The sequence below is a fragment of the Cydia pomonella genome, chromosome 10 (genome assembly GCF_033807575.1).
Source record: "Cydia pomonella isolate Wapato2018A chromosome 10, ilCydPomo1, whole genome shotgun sequence".
Taxonomy (NCBI): domain Eukaryota; kingdom Metazoa; phylum Arthropoda; class Insecta; order Lepidoptera; family Tortricidae; genus Cydia; species Cydia pomonella.
The window spans coordinates 12,384,637-12,401,926 of record NC_084712.1 but is presented as its reverse complement, the minus strand read 5'-3'; the positions used below and the strand labels follow the sequence as shown (position 1 = coordinate 12,401,926).

General features: G+C 36.6%; 1 protein-coding gene and 1 long non-coding RNA gene across 3 annotated transcripts in view; both read left to right on the top strand.

Annotated features, from left to right (window-relative positions):
• Window positions 1-17,290, top strand: part of LOC133522141 (uncharacterized) — a 596,248-nt gene that overhangs the window by 477,288 nt on the left and 101,670 nt on the right. The window lies entirely within an intron of this gene.
• Window positions 1-17,290, top strand: part of LOC133522132 (coiled-coil domain-containing protein 96-like) — a 71,341-nt gene that overhangs the window by 52,643 nt on the left and 1,408 nt on the right. Inside the window, exons 1-8 of one of the 2 annotated variants that reach the window (XM_061857359.1) lie at window positions 4,385-4,938; window positions 5,818-5,878; window positions 10,502-10,673; window positions 10,893-11,019; window positions 12,564-12,710; window positions 15,130-15,331; window positions 16,236-16,411; window positions 16,997-17,101. In XM_061857359.1, coding sequence (XP_061713343.1) covers window positions 4,927-4,938; window positions 5,818-5,878; window positions 10,502-10,673; window positions 10,893-11,019; window positions 12,564-12,710; window positions 15,130-15,331; window positions 16,236-16,411; window positions 16,997-17,101 — 1,002 coding nt within the window. In that variant the 5' untranslated portion in view covers window positions 4,385-4,926. Of the gene's footprint in view, window positions 1-4,384; window positions 4,939-5,817; window positions 5,879-10,501; window positions 10,674-10,892; window positions 11,020-12,563; window positions 12,711-15,129; window positions 15,332-16,235; window positions 16,412-16,996; window positions 17,102-17,290 lie in introns of those variants that run through there. The other variant, XM_061857358.1, reaches the window with a different exon arrangement.

The following is a 17,290-nucleotide window of genomic DNA, read 5'->3' as shown; positions in this document are numbered from 1 at the left end:
ATAATTTTCGTCGGTAAACTTCAGAGATAAGGGGGGAGGACTGTATTTTTTTACATTTTTCTTCATAAATCTTTTTTTTAATTTCTCTATGCAAAAAAAGAAACAAATGTTTTGGAATGTTCATCACTTGACCTCCACCCCCCACTAGACTTTGAAATTTTGCCCCCTCTTCATAATAGGCATTTTCCATAGTTAATAATAATAAAATAAAAATAATATTTTCAATGTGTCTGGGTTAGCGTTCCTCATAACTATTCCAAACTTCAAATCGATAGCTTAAGTGGTTCTCGAGATATTTAGCGATGTGACAGACAGACAGACGGACGGACGGACAGAGTCGCACCATAAGGGTTCCTATTGTACCATTTTGGTACGGAACCCTAAAATGCAATATCAGCCGTTAGTTAATGAGTCGTATCTTAATTAGGTTGTTACATCTCAGATTCGTCGTTAACTGTAGATATAAATACGATTCAGCCGTACTTCGAATGCGATTTATCTTATAAAGTTGTTTACCTAAATAGGTAATAAGAAGATCAATTATTACCTCGCTAGCGCCTCGCTACAAAAATGACTCAAATCAAATGACAACACCAACCTAAATTACTGATTCACTCACGGTCATGCTTAACGATAACGATAGAATAAATTGAAGTTATTGTCACAAAATGCACATAATCAATGTTCGAAGATAGTGTTTACCTATAGGCTAGTATAGAAAACGTTTTTGAGAACGGCACAATTCTAACTACTAAGATAAGCCAGTAATTGCTGAGTCGCGACGCTGTGTTGCCTCAATAAACGACGGGCGTAAGTGGTCATAAACACTGCTGAATAACGAGCTAGTAAGTCCAGTTGATGGACCCTAATCACTGTAAACACTAGGCGACACAGTTCGTACCACAATACCACACTCGAGCAACAAGTGGCATCTTGGCAACCACTTACCGATACCATAACTAAATCTGCAGAAGATCTTCGAGTCTTACAGCGTAAGATATGGGTAAATATTTGACAATTAGGTATTTGAATACGATTTAATATTTTTATAATGATAAGTTAACGTATTAAACAAATGGATAAGAACACAACGGGCTAATGAAAATACTTTTATTTTAGGAAATGAAATTAAGTTTCGAAATTAAATCAAAATAAAATGGGTATTACTAAATGCAGGCTTTGACATTTCAACAGCAGGTAATATATAAACATTGATACTAATATAAATGGTAACATAAATGTGCATACAATAAAAACAAGTCATTAAATGGGATTAGATCATTGGTGGACTATGTAGACTCTCACCCATCTCTCACCACGCTAACTTTGCACAAACTTGGCAGGGGCCCATTTCTCGAATGGTATTAGTCTAATATTACTAGTCTGTTGCCATGGTAACCCATACGATTTGATAGTTTGCGGACTAATAATATTAGTCTAATACCGTTCGAGAAATGGGCCCCAGTTCGTGGACTAATAATTAGTCTAATATCTGCCTCTCTATCACTGTTCCATATTCGAGCGAAAAAGAGGCAGATAACGAAATTTCAATTTTCGCGTTTCGCGGTAGGCCTCTGTAAACAAACCGCCTTGATCCATCAATATCATAGTTACAACTTCTCAAAAAACTGTTTAAGGCTGTTTTAGTGTTTAAGTTATTTTATGGAATAAATATGTGCTCTTTGGCGGCAGAACATTGCAGTATTTAAAGTCTGTTCAGAAAGAGTCGTGTATGGGGCCCAAACATTCCACGACTCTTCTCTTTCCGCACAGACTCTATATGAAATATTGTGAAAATATTTCTCAATGACGTCACGGTCAAGTTACCTACTGTTTAACTAGAAATTGCTGTCTACGTTTTTCAATTAATCTTTTGGTGCTTTATTTCATGCATGGTGTGTAATAAATAATTTATTTTACCTTAGCAGCGAACTCGTTGCGCGTTCACGACGAATTCGCTGCGCGCTCGTCTCGCTTTCAACTCGCTCGCAAATCGCCAGTGTAATACGGCCCTAAATACGATTTAATGGCGCGCTCAAAGCTCAACGCTCAAAGACGAAAATCCAACGACGCTCGATAAACAAGTGCCACCGCCATCGTGTGAATAAATACACGGATATCCATTTGTGTCATTGAAACGTTTTTTTTAACGTGCATTGTAAAAGCTCTCGCTCGTGCGAATCAAAGAGCATATAATCACTACGTTCTAGTGCGAATGAGACCTGACTACTCTGACAGACAGTGACAGTTAGTTCTATAGGGAGCGTGCATGAACTGTAGGAGGCAGCACAGGAGCCGTCAGATTTTTTGCGCGAGGCGTAAATGTGATGTTTTTTGTTCCGATGTAGCCCACAAGATGGCAGAACCTACTGTGCACAAGAAAACACGTGATGTGTAAATGTGCATGTTTATGGTTCCGATTTAGGCCACAAGATGGCAGACCCTCCAACGCGCACGGTCCCTATACTCATTAAAATGTTTAGTGCAAAGAGAATATAAACTTGGTGAAAAAAATCTCACGTTAAGGTGGAGTTATAGCTTTATGTCAATGCTATTAAGGCGTTAACGACCGCAAGGCTTTTGTTAATAAAAATATTGAATTACGGAAGTAAACAAAATTGCCGTTTCATTTAAGTGAACCCAATATATGTCTATTACCGCAATAAAATGCATATTTATTTATACATAATAGTTTATTAGAAAATGCCATGGGCCCAAATCGACGATATCTTTTAAACTCTCTCGCTACAATACGTAGAATATGAGGAAAAAAATCATATCATAGACAGCGCACTTCACTCCGTGAATAACGCTTAGGTTCTTAGCTACTCTAGCGCTACTCTGGAGATATTTGAAACTAATATTTATAGCTGACAGCTGGACAGAATCTCCATAGACCGAAAAGTGTCCGACAAAAAACCATAAATAGGTGGCGCTACAATACCTAGAATACTTGAGAAAAAAATCTAATCATAGACAGCGTACTTCACTCCGTCAATAACGCCTAGGTTCTTAGCTACTCTAGCGCTACTCTGGAGAAATTTGGAACTATTATTTATAGCTGACAACTGGACACTTTTGCAACAATTCTGCCTAAGGAGTTTCTGTTCCTTGCCTCTACCTTCCATAGTTCTACCTATGGAGCCTTACCTCCACCTTCCATAGCTTAGAACTGTGGCACTCTCAGAGTGAGTATGGTATTCATGGAAGGTAGAGGAAAGGAATACAATCTCCATAGGCAGAACTGTTGTAAAAGTGTCCGGCTGTCAGCTATAAATAATAGTTCCAAATCTCTCCAGAGTAGCGCTAGAGTAGCTAAGAACGTAGGCGTATTGACGAAGTAAAGTGCACTGTATATGATTTGATTTTTTTTTTCAAGTATTCTAGGTATTGCAGTGCCATTTATTTAAGGTTTTTCGACGGACACTTTTTGGTACATGGAGATTCTATTCCTTGCCTCTACCTTCCATTATAGTATTCTTTGCTCAGACATGACTTGTCACCAGAAAAGTAGGTTAGGTTAGAACTGCGACCCCCACAGACACGAAATTATCATGATTGAAGCAAAATTTTAAAAAATCAAGGTGACGTCTATTTGCTCCAATTTATGGAGTGTGGAATTAAGAGGAGTGGCATCTCTTATGGTAGAACTGTTGCAAAAGTGTCCAGCTGTCAGCTATAAATAATAGTTCCAAATCTCTCCAGAGTAGCGCTAGAGTAGCTAAGAACCTAGGCGTTATTGACAGAGTGAATTGCGCTGTCTATGATTTGATTTTTTTGTTCAAGTACTCTAGGTATTGTAGCTCCACCTATTTAAAGTTTTTTCATGACACTTTTTGGTACATGGGGATTTCGTTCCTTATCTCCACCTTCCGTACTCCAATTTTGACTACAGACTCATATTACGCAGCATTTTAAATTTTCAGTTAATTAAAAATAGGAGAAAATCAAAGTGGGTGAAATTTGTTAATTTTTGACCCCCGTTTTGTATTAAAGTCAATCAGACCGGTGAAACCTACTTATATGTATTAGCAACCATGATTGACCCGACAACAGTCCTTCCCTACCTATGTAACTAACTACTTACTGGTTGCTACCTACACTATGGCCACGTATACTTTCTTCCAAAGGACCCCTTACAAATACCAAATAGCCTTTGGACCTTCTAGGCTCTTCTAGCTCCATACCCCTTGATCGATCTTGCTCATGTTATACTATAATTTGAAGAATATATTACCCTCAACAAAATTCTTACCTGATTTCATTTAAATGAAAGCAAATGTACTAGAGTTATTACGTAGCCAACTATTCTCTGACAGTTCAATCAAAAAACATCGAAATGTCGGGACGTGCCTCTAGCTAGCCGCATGTTCCAGTTGAATGTAAGAACTTTGTTTCGCTTCGCTCGCTCGTTCCATTGATGCGGTATATTGGATTATTTTCCATTAGAAGCTTCATAATATTAATCCATTGAAAATTTCCCACAAATCTGCAATTCATCGAGTTTTAGAGAAGTTTGGAAAGCTGCATGTTTTGTCAGCAAGATCAAAGAGCAAAAAGGTAGAACAAATAAGATTGGGCTTAAAAATCTAAGGCAAGATATTAGGAGATATGTAGGTATTGTATGTTATCATAAACTTTGTAACGTTGGACATTCTAAAATCAGTCATTAGCATCTAGGTTTTTAAAGAATCCAGAAATAAATACCTAATATTGGCGGCTTTGGGTGTGCCGACAAACTAACCAGCGCGACCACCTCTATGCATGCACGACAGCCGTCACTGGCCGCATCGCTCGATACCTGTTTACGGGTCGCCGTAGCAACCTAGTTGTATTTCGCGTGCCGTTTCACAAAATTACACTAAATATTATTTTCAATGTTAAGCGTACCAAATCAATAAAGAGATAATTCGGCTGGATCACGCGATGGAGACCAAGGTACGCCCCGCAATGTTATTGTCCTTACCGTTTCATTTAATTAATGTAACTCACGTGACTTCGTAGGGACGTCAAAGTTTGCAGCACGAAGGGCGCGTTCCGCCCCTCGTATTCATTTATTCATGTCTGTCTGCTTTTATCTTTAATACTGCTGTTAAGAAGTGAATATTTAATATTAATTTTATTGTCGGGCCTGTGATGTATAATGATAAGACGAAGGCGCAATAATTGCTTAGAAGTGCTCTTTATTTATCATTCTGCTTTCACTATATTTTGCCTTTAATGAAAAGATACTCATACTCGTTTATTGGTAAAATATAAGAATTTTTTTTTAATTACTGAGAAATAAGTGAAATTAAATATATTACAATTAACAATTTTATTCGACTTAGTCGATCTAAATTACATTAAAATAAAAGTATACAAATAAAAATGTCCAGTTCAAATTATCAAGTAATTCGGAATAAATTAAAATCATACATTAATATTATTAATACCTATTTTATATTTTGTTAAAACGTATATCGATTAAAACAGAAATCGTGGTATAAACATTTTAAAAGTTAACATTTAATTTGAAATTATCGTATGTAGCTCTGTAAGTATTTAAGGGATATTCAAAATTTGCAAACCATAATTTTTTGTTCGGTATCCTATAATATATAAATATTTATAAATACTTAAATACATAGAAAACACCCATGACTCGGGGACAAATTTTCGTGCTCATCACACAAATAAATGCACTTACCAGGATTTGAACTCGGGACCATCGGCTTCATAGGCAGGATCACTACCCACTAGGCCCGACAGGTCGTCAAATTATCAATTATTAATTATTATTAGGTTTATTAGTATTATCTATGTATCAAATAACAGAAAAAGAATACCGAGACAAAGAAGTCAACTGCGGAGGAAAGTTCGAGTGGATCCAGCAGCGGTGAGTCGTATATAATAGAGGAGCTGTAGAGTCGTAGAATTATTCGTACTTTGGTTTGGATGCTGATGAAGATGGCACTGTAAGGCTCTGTACATTATGCGGTAATCCCGGTTGTCAAAGTTGACGTTTGTCAATTTTGTTCCTACAAAACAAAGGTGTCTTAGCACTGCATTAAGGGCCACTTCGAGAGCAGAGTAGTTAAGGTGGTTCGACTAGGTTACCCAAAGCTTAAACCTCACTAGATGGCGCCACAATTGCAAATTTTGAGTTTTAATTTTTTTGTGGATTAGTCTTGGTATTTCTATTCTGTAAATTATGTTTAGCGCACTCTTTAAATAAATATTGAACTATTACAACAAACATTGAACACTTCATTGTACAAAAACTACCCCTTAATGTCGACAGAATGTTTCTTGACTCTATTTCTAAGTATCACTCACACATTCAAACAGTCTTACTGGGATCCTTGTAGTAGACAATTTGGGCACAGCGGGAGTAGGCTTCAATAGCGTTGCGGTATGTACGTGGAAATACATGCAAGAGGATGTGGGTTCGAGACTCATTAAATTTTTTTTTGTTATCAGTATTATCAAGTACCTATTATTAATAAATTATTTTATGAGAAATATGAGCGTTTTCCATAAAAATATTAAAAATCTGATCCTCACACATCATGATATTTTTGGGTTCTTCCAACTCAGAATCACTAGCATAATCAATCCTCGTGCTAAAAAAACCCGAAAATTTGTATTGAAATTTTAGTTTTACATTGAAATTTCTTTCACACTAAAATGTGACGTAATGGTATGGATATTTTAGGATATCTTTTTTTAATGCTAGGGTGGAGAAGATTCTAAGTAGAATGAACCTAAGAAAGTCCAAATTTGTAAGTCAGATTTTCCGGTATTTTTTTTAAAAAAAAACGCTGTTTTGTTCTAAAATTAAAGCAATCCCTTACTGCCCAGCCTTTAAAAAAGTAGGTAATATTTTACAGTAGAATTAAAACATTTTTTTTACGATACATTTAATTAAATTACAGTGAGTTACAAAATTGGATGGCCTTCTATTTATAACCATTATAAAAAGAAATGAGATATTTACCATGTTTGTTTATATTATTGATTTCCCGATATTTTGACACAACTAGAAGTTTCACACAATGCCTAGAGATAGAAAATTATTTATTTATTTTATTTATTGTCAATTTCATTCAACGGATCACATCATATCCAATTTATGTGTTTATGTATTTCATTGTTTTCTACCTAGTTGGTTATTAAATTCTGTTACTGCAAAAATCTTTATCTACATAAAATATACCAACGAAAGTTTAATAAAGTATATATTAAAATGAAGTACACGAAATCAGGAATTACGTATGACAATATCATTCAAAATCGCCTCCTCTGGCTTTGACACAGGCCCTCAAACGACGAGGCCAGTCATCAATAGCGGCACGCACGATTGTCATGTCTAATTCCGTCACTGTCTTAACTATGGCCCGCTTGAGGGAGTTAAGATTTGTGTGGGGTTTAGCACAGGCTTTCTCCTCAATAACCTACTATATGGCATAATCCAGGGGGTTAAGGTCCGGGCTGGAGGACGGCCAGTCTTCGTGGGCAATAAAGTCAATTTTGTTCCTTCGAAACCAGGCTTGAGTTGTTTTTGCCTTATGTGCAGGAGCTGAGTCCTGTTCAAAGATCCATGGCTGGTTTTGAAATAGGGTGTGACTTAAGGGCTTCACTATTGGTTCGAGAACGGTTTCCAGTTTCCGGTTTTCACACCTTTTTCATAGAAATGAATCTGTGTTAGCCCTGAGTATGACACACCCAAAATCATGTTTGGCGGGTGCCCACATTTGTGCAATGCAATAGGGTTGTTTCCATCTACAAATCTTAGAGCATAATTGTATCCCAAAAAATTCTTTTGGATTATAAGAACATGTTAAACTACTTTTAGGGGACCTGTAATGACCATATTTTTGTAAATATTGAATTTAAAATATCTTTTGGCACACGTCACGTGACCAAACCCGAAACGTCATTGAAGATTCTGATGACGTCACAACTCTCGGATCGACACTGTTGACAGTTAGGCGATTAACAACAAATGACAAATATCAGTTGACAGTTCGTATCTTCTACGTGTGTATGTAGTTATGTGTCAAACCATAAACTGTGACGTCACACAATTTTCAAAGAGCGTTTTGGGCGCGAAAGCATCTGTCAAAATATATTTTGTTAATTGAACATATTTAAAGCCGTTTTTAGTATAAAAGCTGAATTTTAAGGCAACTTTTAGTTAATATAAAAAGTAATACAAGCGTTTCAAAAATTTGGAATACGATTCTCTTTTAGGCCCCAATTCATTATAGATACGACGAGATAAGCGTTATTTGTGGTATATAATTATGGCTCACAAATCCACCACATTATGTCATTTTTTATTTTTTCGGTAGCATTTGTTTTAACGGAAATAAAGAGGTTGCAAATTGAGTAACAGAACTTCAGAACAGATATCATTTGATATTTACCAGTCGCTTTTCGGTGAAGGAAAACATCGTGAGGAAACTGGACTAATCCCAACAAGGCTTAGTTTTACCCTCTGGGTTGGAAGGTCAGATGGCAGTGGCTTTCGTAAAAACTAGTGCCTACGCCAAATCTTGGGATTAGTTGTCAAAGCGGACCCCAAGCTCCATTGAGCCGTGGCAATATGCTGGGACATCGCTAGGAAGAAAGAAAGAAATCGAGTAACAGAACTTAGTAACCAACTAGGTATAATAGTTATGATGTAAATGTCCATATCATGTTGGAGTCATATATGTATTAGCCAACTAATTATTCAAGATCGATACACTTAGCTCCCTTAGGTATTCGCCTAAGTACAATCTCGGGCAAAATTGAATTTTATAAAAGTGAACTAGTTTCTAGGTCATATTTTCTATGAATTGGTCATTTTTGTAGACTCCAATTACAGTTACACTTTTCCTGGTTTTTCGCGGACCAGAATATCGATGATTTTTGTAACTTGATTTAGACGTTGCTATCATTTTCAATCCAAAAACACATAAAATCACAATTCAGAACATGCGGCAGCGTTGCTTTCTATCAAGTACCTCAAGCACCAGGGCGGCTACCGGGAAAATCGAAATTCGTCAATTTCGGGCATTTTTCTCTGTCACTCTAATTACGTCTTAGTGAGAGTAAAAGAGAAAGATCCCCGCAATTTGCGAATTTAGGTTTTCGCGGTAGGCCCCCAGGTCCTGTCAAGTTTCAGCAGTGTTGCCAGGTGAGCGGAAGAGAATTATCGTACTTGAGTGTCAATATTATTGTACAGTCAAGGTATTAAATATCGACACGTACAAAGTGCCAAAAATATGTGCACACGACCTTATTGCCTACACATTAAAGTAGTGTATACATATTTTTGGCACTTTGTCCGTGTCGATATTTAATACCTTGACTGTACCGTAAAAAAAAATATCGTACGCCAATCAAAAAGGCAGCCCCTAAAAATGTCTAGCAAAATAAGCTTAAACTTCCAATTAATAATAAAAAAAAGACAATTTTCGTCTAAATTGCGCAAAAAATCTGTTTATGTTTGTGTATTTTTGGGATAGACTCAAACGGTATACAGGAAATTGTGACATTTTAAACTTTAAACTTACACCAAGGAGCCGAACACCCAAAAGATACTAATTTTAGCCTATATCTGAGAGAAAGTGTCATATTTTGCTTCAAATTACTTGACTTTTAAGGTGGCATCATCCAAGGGCTGAAATTATAGTACTTTAGTGTACGATAATGCTCTTTGGAACATTACGTCATACCGGGGCCCAAATTATCGTACATGTACGACAATTATCGTACGCCTGGTCACACTGAGTGTCAGTGTCGACAGAGTCAGCTAAAAACGCGTCAAACATCGCAACGTCGCGCCGATGCATGGAGTGGCAACGCCGCAATGTATTTGTACACGACATTTGTCACACACACATGAGTAAAATTTATAAAAATATAACGTTGATTATTGCATGATTTCTGTATGAAACAAAGATTTTCTATTAATTTAGCGCAAATGAATATTCGAAAGTAGATAGATGCGCAACTATTTATGTAATAATATTGTGTAATTAATTAATAAATAGCGATTGTTTTTTGTATGAAAATCGAACCACCTTAATTGAAAATAGCGAATATACACTAAGATTTAAGTCATACGTTACTCCAACGCTTACTGGGGGATTGTAATTGCTCTACTGTAGAAAGTGTTTTGTTGCACTATTTTTAGCACTTTTCATGTAGATATTTATGGTTTGTCAAATAAATATGAAAAAAATTCGCTTAATAAAACAGCAGATTTGCTTAGTAAGATTCCATCCAAGAATGTTGTCTATCAGCTTGCGTTGTGTTTACTGAGCATGTTTTACACGCGCACCAGTATAAGAAGATTTCCCACCTACATACTACTGATACTAACAAATATGGACTGTATTAATTGTCTGAGAATAAATATATATATATTTTTTTACTGTGCCACTATTAAACTGAACGTATCCGAATCATTAAAATCTATGATCTGTTGAACGTGATAATAATCACAAAAAAATGTCTCTAAAAATAGTACACGAGGATGCGGATGATGATGATATGCAGATCGGGAAGGGAGTGGGCAAGGCAGCCATTGCCGTGAACCGCGAAGAGTATATGCTGGCCCACAGGGACCTCTCAAACGAATACATGCAAGTTCAACTGAGGAACAGCTTATTGCATCGTCGGTTGGGGGAGTATTACAAGTAAGTTTTTCACGAACTGATTTTAGTTCGCTATAGAAGGTATAAACACAAAGATTTAATAAAAATATTAAGCTTTGAGGTCCATTCATTTTATGTATACAAAAAAGACGCATAACGATAACTTATGCTAAAAAAAGTTTTGAATTCACTTGCCTTTTAGAGGATTTGCGGCATTTTGACATGGGCAATTTCATAATATATTTTAATACCCTTTTAAAGAAAAAGAAAACAAGGCCACATTTTGAAACAACCTCTGGAGGGGGTGGCCGACCTGGAGGAGAAGTACCAACAAAAACTACTCGTGTTCGAACAGGTCAAGAACGAAGACGAAAGAGAGATTGCTGATGTAAGTTTCGCATATCATCGTTTGACGGTACAGTCGAAAGATTTAATTTCTAACCCATTTCGTAGCTTGTCACATTGACAAACAACATGAAAGTCGTGAAACGAAAGTCTACGAAGCCTAGGTACTTTAGGTTCCTACATATTTTTAATTTTAGATTGTTTCCCTTGATACGATCGTGTGGTCAGATAAAGGGACATTCGAGATGTGAAACCTTTATTTAAATTTAACCGCGAATAGTATTTTCTAGCCAACTAATCGTTGGGATTCGTCCGCGTAGCATAATAATAATGGAGGGTCAGATGGTAATCGGGCGGCGCACGCAATCTACTACAGTGTCCATCTAAGATAAATATATTGTATTTATCAAGTAGGCATATTACAATGCGCTTATGAACGTCAAATAAAGCTACGCCGGCTCTAACCCTAACCCAACCTCTGACCCAAGAAGATTTAAATCCCTCCCAAGTTGTAGGAGGGTAAATATGGGACCGTCAAGAAACTCGGTGGGATCTGGGCTCTTTTAAGATCTTAGGTACGTTAGTTATTTTATAGTTGAAAGATGTCGCTAATGAACATTTGTTCACTGCAAGCGCGCTACTTAGAGTGATTTTACTTTTAACGTGACCTACTATATGTGAGAAGATTACCATTTGGCCATATGCAATTATTCATATGATGTTAATTACAGTAGATAAACAAGGTACTTACCTACACGTACGGTAACTATAATTCAAGTAATATTTGCTAACGAAGCCGACGAATTGATAAGGCTGCTTTTTTTTTAATACCACGTCGGTGGCAAAGCATACGGCCCGCCTGATGGTAAGCAGTCACCGTAGCCTATGAACGCCTGCAACTCCAGAGGTGTTACATGCGCGTTGCCAACCCTGTAAAAACCTGTATAGGTAAAAAACTTAAGTAAGTCACCTGTTGTATGTAGTTGTGAAGTGTTCGAATAGACATTTGTTTTGTTTGTGTGTCGGCCCTATTCGAAGAATGAAATACGGAAAAGATAAGATTACGATAAGTTCTGGTTTAGATAACTTCTCAATTAGATATCGTTTGTATGTCGTATAATTGACAGAAGCAGTACGATTCGGGCAACCAATGTTAGAAATATCGTAAATAGATCTTGTTGAGATCACAGCAGAATCGAAATAATCGTCAATTTTGACATATCGTTTAGTTATCGATATTTTCAATCTCTTTCCAAGATCTTAAGCATCTCTTAATCATTCTTCGAATCGAGCCCACAGGTGTCTTTTAATCATGTATTGTCTATTCGAACACGTCACAACTACATACAACAGGTGACTTACTTAAGTTTTTTATTTATACACTCCTTTTTTGAAGAACCCCATACTGTATACCCTCGCACTAATTCTATCATAGAATTAATTTAATTTTAAATTATATTATTTGCCACAGTATGCAACACGTTACGTACAAAATCGCATAACAAGCGATAGCGCATTTCAAATTAAACGTGGAAAACAAACGGCATGAACTGCAATTGATTTTTAATGTATTTAAATATCTTTCAGATCAAAACCAAAGTGAACTTGGTGGAAAAGCAATACGAAGAGAAACTTAACTACGCAGAGAGCAAATTCGACGGGCTGCAAACCCTCGAGAAAAGTACAGGCACTGGCCTCATATACTCTAAGAAGGGGAAACCAATTGCAGACAAGGTAATGGAATTTTGTCAAGGCTGAAACTAATGTAGTATTGTGTAAAGTGTAATCAAAGACAAACATAACATCTTTATTGTTCTTCTTGAACGACTTCCTGGTGTCTCATTTAGTTGATTGAGTTTAGTAGTTACCATGCGTAATTTCACGTAACTGACATGACCAGAAAAAAGTGTATTAAACGTATATAAAAAATAAAAAACATAACAAAATTGTCACAAGCACAAAAAGGAATGAAATCCCACCAAAAACAATTTTATGTAAAATGTTGCCAAGACGTGATGAAATCATCAGATCTCATTTAGAGCCAAGCTTTTAGCTCTACAGGCCCTAACTTCACAAACTCTACACCTTAGTCAAAATATGTGGCTAGATTATTGCATAACATAAAAGTAATGAACGGTAGCGAAACGTTCGAGTTAGGGCTTGTAGAGTTAGGGCGGATAGAGTTAGAAGCTTGGCTCTACATAATATCTGATAACTTTTTGACAGTGCCAGCCACGATGCACCGTCAGATGATGCATCTGATGGCGATGGTACCGTCTTAGCAATATTTTACATGAAAAGGTTTTTGGTGGGATTTGACTTCTTGTTGTAAATTACTTGTGACAATATTTGTTTATGTATATTATTATTACTAGGATTCCCTATACCATTTTTTTAGACCTCTAGCATCAAAATTGTGGAAGTTTGATACAAACTTTCATCCCCTAGTTTAAGGGGTTGGGGGAAAAAAGTTTTTTGTTGTTTGTACATTACATACCCAGCTTTCTAGGACTTCAGGAAGTACCCTAAGAATATTGATGATCATCAGTAAGTGAGTCAGCGACGCAATCAGTTTTTTTTAATTACAACAATTTATGTGTAATAAGTCCACTATTGACATCATATCCCGAGAGTTTTGTTTTTCTGGTATAACCCAAACCCAAGTTAAGAGGGTTCAAAAAAACGATGAAGTGCTTCGAGAAAACGTACTTATAGTAGTGCCGTTGCGCTTCGCTTGGCTCGTCTTGGCGGGGGCACTACCAACCGTGTCCCCAGCTTCACTAACAGCAGAGTAGACAAAGTGCAGTGCACTTCGTTAAGTGCGAAAGACCACTTTAAACGTCATATTTTTATAGAAATTTGAATTTTATGGAGACACCTTCACCTTCACGCACAGCCGTCTCTTATCAAGTATGTGCAAAGTTAGTCTGGTCTGACTGACTTTATCGCTAACATCCTTAATCCTTATAGGCCTATTATTTATACCTTATTACTTTTAAACTATGAACTTATATTTATATAGTGTAATTTATTATTTTGCAACTATTTCATTCCATCACCGTAAAATATTACCAGACGAATATATTGTATTAGAAACGAACTTTTTTTCCGAATAACTCTGTAATGCATTCCCACAGGAGTCGTAAAACGTAACACAATAATTCGAAAGGGTCAACATTTTATCTAGCAATGTATAGGGTGTAGAACCTATAAGAAGTAGTATGGGGACGATGGCCCTGGGAGTGGTTATGTTTAATTGTCAATTACTAATATTGACTAGCATGAATAGTATTAAATGGGTTTAAAAGGGCCACTCCTCTTGCAATTTAATAGAAACATTTTATTTTTAATTCCGAGACGTGCTTTTGTGTAATAAAAATGTTACACAGGTTGTTTTAAAGTTAGCCTGTGACTGACAAATGCAAGATGGTACGAGTATTAACTATTAGTCCATTTATTTTCTACCATAAGATAAACTGGACATATAAGGGTGGACAATCAAATGTATAAAAGCCATCTCTCAAACACCAAGTACAGATAAAATCATTATAATCATTAATTTTAATAATTCGTAGGAAATAAAAGAACACTATAAGGGCTTTAGTCTATCAACAATGTTATTTATCTCCTGTATTTATCGTTCTTCTTAAGTTAGGCCACCATATATGCCATGTGGGTTAGTTCACCATATGTAGGTATATAAAAGTAAAATATAAAAACACCAAAATAATACAAAAGATAGTCAGCAATACAAATTAAGAACACATTATAAAACAGTTAGGAACACATAAAAAACCTATGGGCAGGGCCCAAGCTGCTGCCGGTGGTTAAGGCCGCAGAGAGAGGAACCGCCGTACTATCCGCGCCGTGTCCAAGACCACCGCCTTCTGCATCTGACCCTTGATCCAACCACCTAGCGAGAGTCTCTCAAGACGTTGGTCGAGGCTCTACGCTAATTTATTATTATTATTTGGAGCCTGTCCTGTCACACGACTGGGCAAAAGCCTCCTCCCAATTTCCCACTGACATCTAACCAGTGTTACGACTAACCACTCCTTCTAGAAGGAAATTAAGGTCATCCCGCCATTGACATACAAAAATTACTACAGGAGCATTGTGAAAAAAACGATGACGCTGATGGTTCATTTTCTAGACATTGATGCGATTCTTGACCCTGCAACGTCGGAAGGCGGAGCAAACGGCTGCGCTCCGTCTCCGCTACATCAGAGCCAGGAACGCGGTCTCAGAGCTGGACAGCATCATCAGGAAGCTGGAGAAGCTGGGGCCTGGGCTCTACGTGGCCCAGTACGAGCAGCTGCATTGCGACTACGAGAACTATATGAACAAAATAGAAGGTCAGCTATTATCAAAACCTGAAGTTAAAGAACTTAAAGAATAACTACTTACAATATATTATATATAATAAAATGTGTGGGAATAAGCGCGTACCTATTATTTCTCACTGTTAAGCTGAATAACTATATAGGTACAACATACGATATCAAAGTTTTTTGCTTCTCGTGTCCCTGACTACGCCCATAATGCCTATTTAGAATGACTCGCTCCGCTCATAATTATTATGAGCAGAGTGAGTCATTCGATTCTATAATAGAATTATTTTTAGTCCATTATAGAATAGTTCGCTTGCTCGGAACTCTAAATTAGCATTCGCAACAAGAACTTTGCTATCTTTTATTGTAACTATAATTAATTACCTATTATTGTAAACGTCATGCACATGTCCTCTGTCTTCAGGCAAACCCCTTTTAGCAAAAAGTGACGTGTAATAGACGTATTGTTTAATTTCTAGGGCGTTCAAATAATAAAGTCCACAGCGTGTGGATGTTTACAACCTCTGCAGTATCACAAGCGCGTTGCCATCCTAGAGTAAACTATGCTAATGTGTCAGCTCCCTTAATTAAATAAAGGCAACAGCGGGGGCTTTCCTACAAAAATAATTTAAAGGATCAATCATTGCGTAGTTTATCCTACAAGAAATCATCCTGTTGGCCACGGTGCCTTACGAGTATTAGGACGTCTCGTCTGGGAACCTTACACTACGTACACTTTAACTTTGAATTTGTTTACTAGCTATCGCTAACACTTTAGGAACGTTTTAATGTCCAACAGTGAAATAAATCTTTTACGACCATTATTACCATAACTATCCCCAAACTTTCCACTCTCCGTTGACAAATAAACGTGTCACTAATTCACTCTCAGTATCCACTTAGCCAGGAATAACTTTTTTATTATCAGAACGGGAAGATGAGCTCATCAAGAACCGTAATAACTGCACGGAGCATAACCAGATCTTGGCACACATCAGAGAGAAGATGCATCACACTGATCAAGTGATCGACATTACGGAGTGCGATCTCGGGGATGCGGAGATGGAGTACTTTAGAGCTCGAGAGGATATGAGTGTTATCAAAGTAAGAACGGACTATAATGTAATCAGTGTCAGGATATCTTTGTAATTGACTATCTTATTCATACAGGGTGTAACAAAAATAACGGGGATCCGTATAAGGCTGCATTCGGTATCGCATATGATTAGGAAAAGTAACAAAAAAATATATTATACGCGAAAAAAGTAGTTTGTTACTTTTTCCTTACGCGGTTTTTTTTACGGACAGGTCATCCAAAACGAAACTTTTTGGCCTTTGTATGGAGGGTTCTCCATACAAAGGCGGAAATTTTCGTGTCAAAAAATTTCTTTAACTTTTTCTTTATCATGCAAAACACGATATCAAATATGCCCTTTTAAACGAATCCCCACTATTTTTGTTATACCTTGTATAGAAATAGGTAAGTAAAAATTTATTTTTACTATAAATTCCAAATTAGTTTTTTACACATTTTCATAGGCGAGACGCGATATTTTTTTTTTTATTAAGCATCACGATTTGAATTTTTTGAAACAATTATTTCTCGTTGTAATTTTTCCCTACACTTTTAATATACCACATGTCACTGAAAACAGTTTTTAAGATCATATTTTGTATTATTTAATCTAGAACCGGCGTGATAAACTTCGCTGGTGCTTGGGAGCCGAGCGACTGAAGGCGGGCCTCCTTACCAGAAAGGACTTGTTGCGTGACTACCAAAACGCTATTGATGAGGTAAGTTACCTAAGAATATTGATTATTGAAGTTTATTTAATCATAACACAAGTAAATCAAAGAACAGTTTTATTGAATAATTGAATAAAAGTTATATAAATTAAACAATCATAATAAGGTAGGTGCGGTCACGTCTGAAAAAATCGATACGGACAATGTGCCATAGATTTGTATACACTACCATAAGAT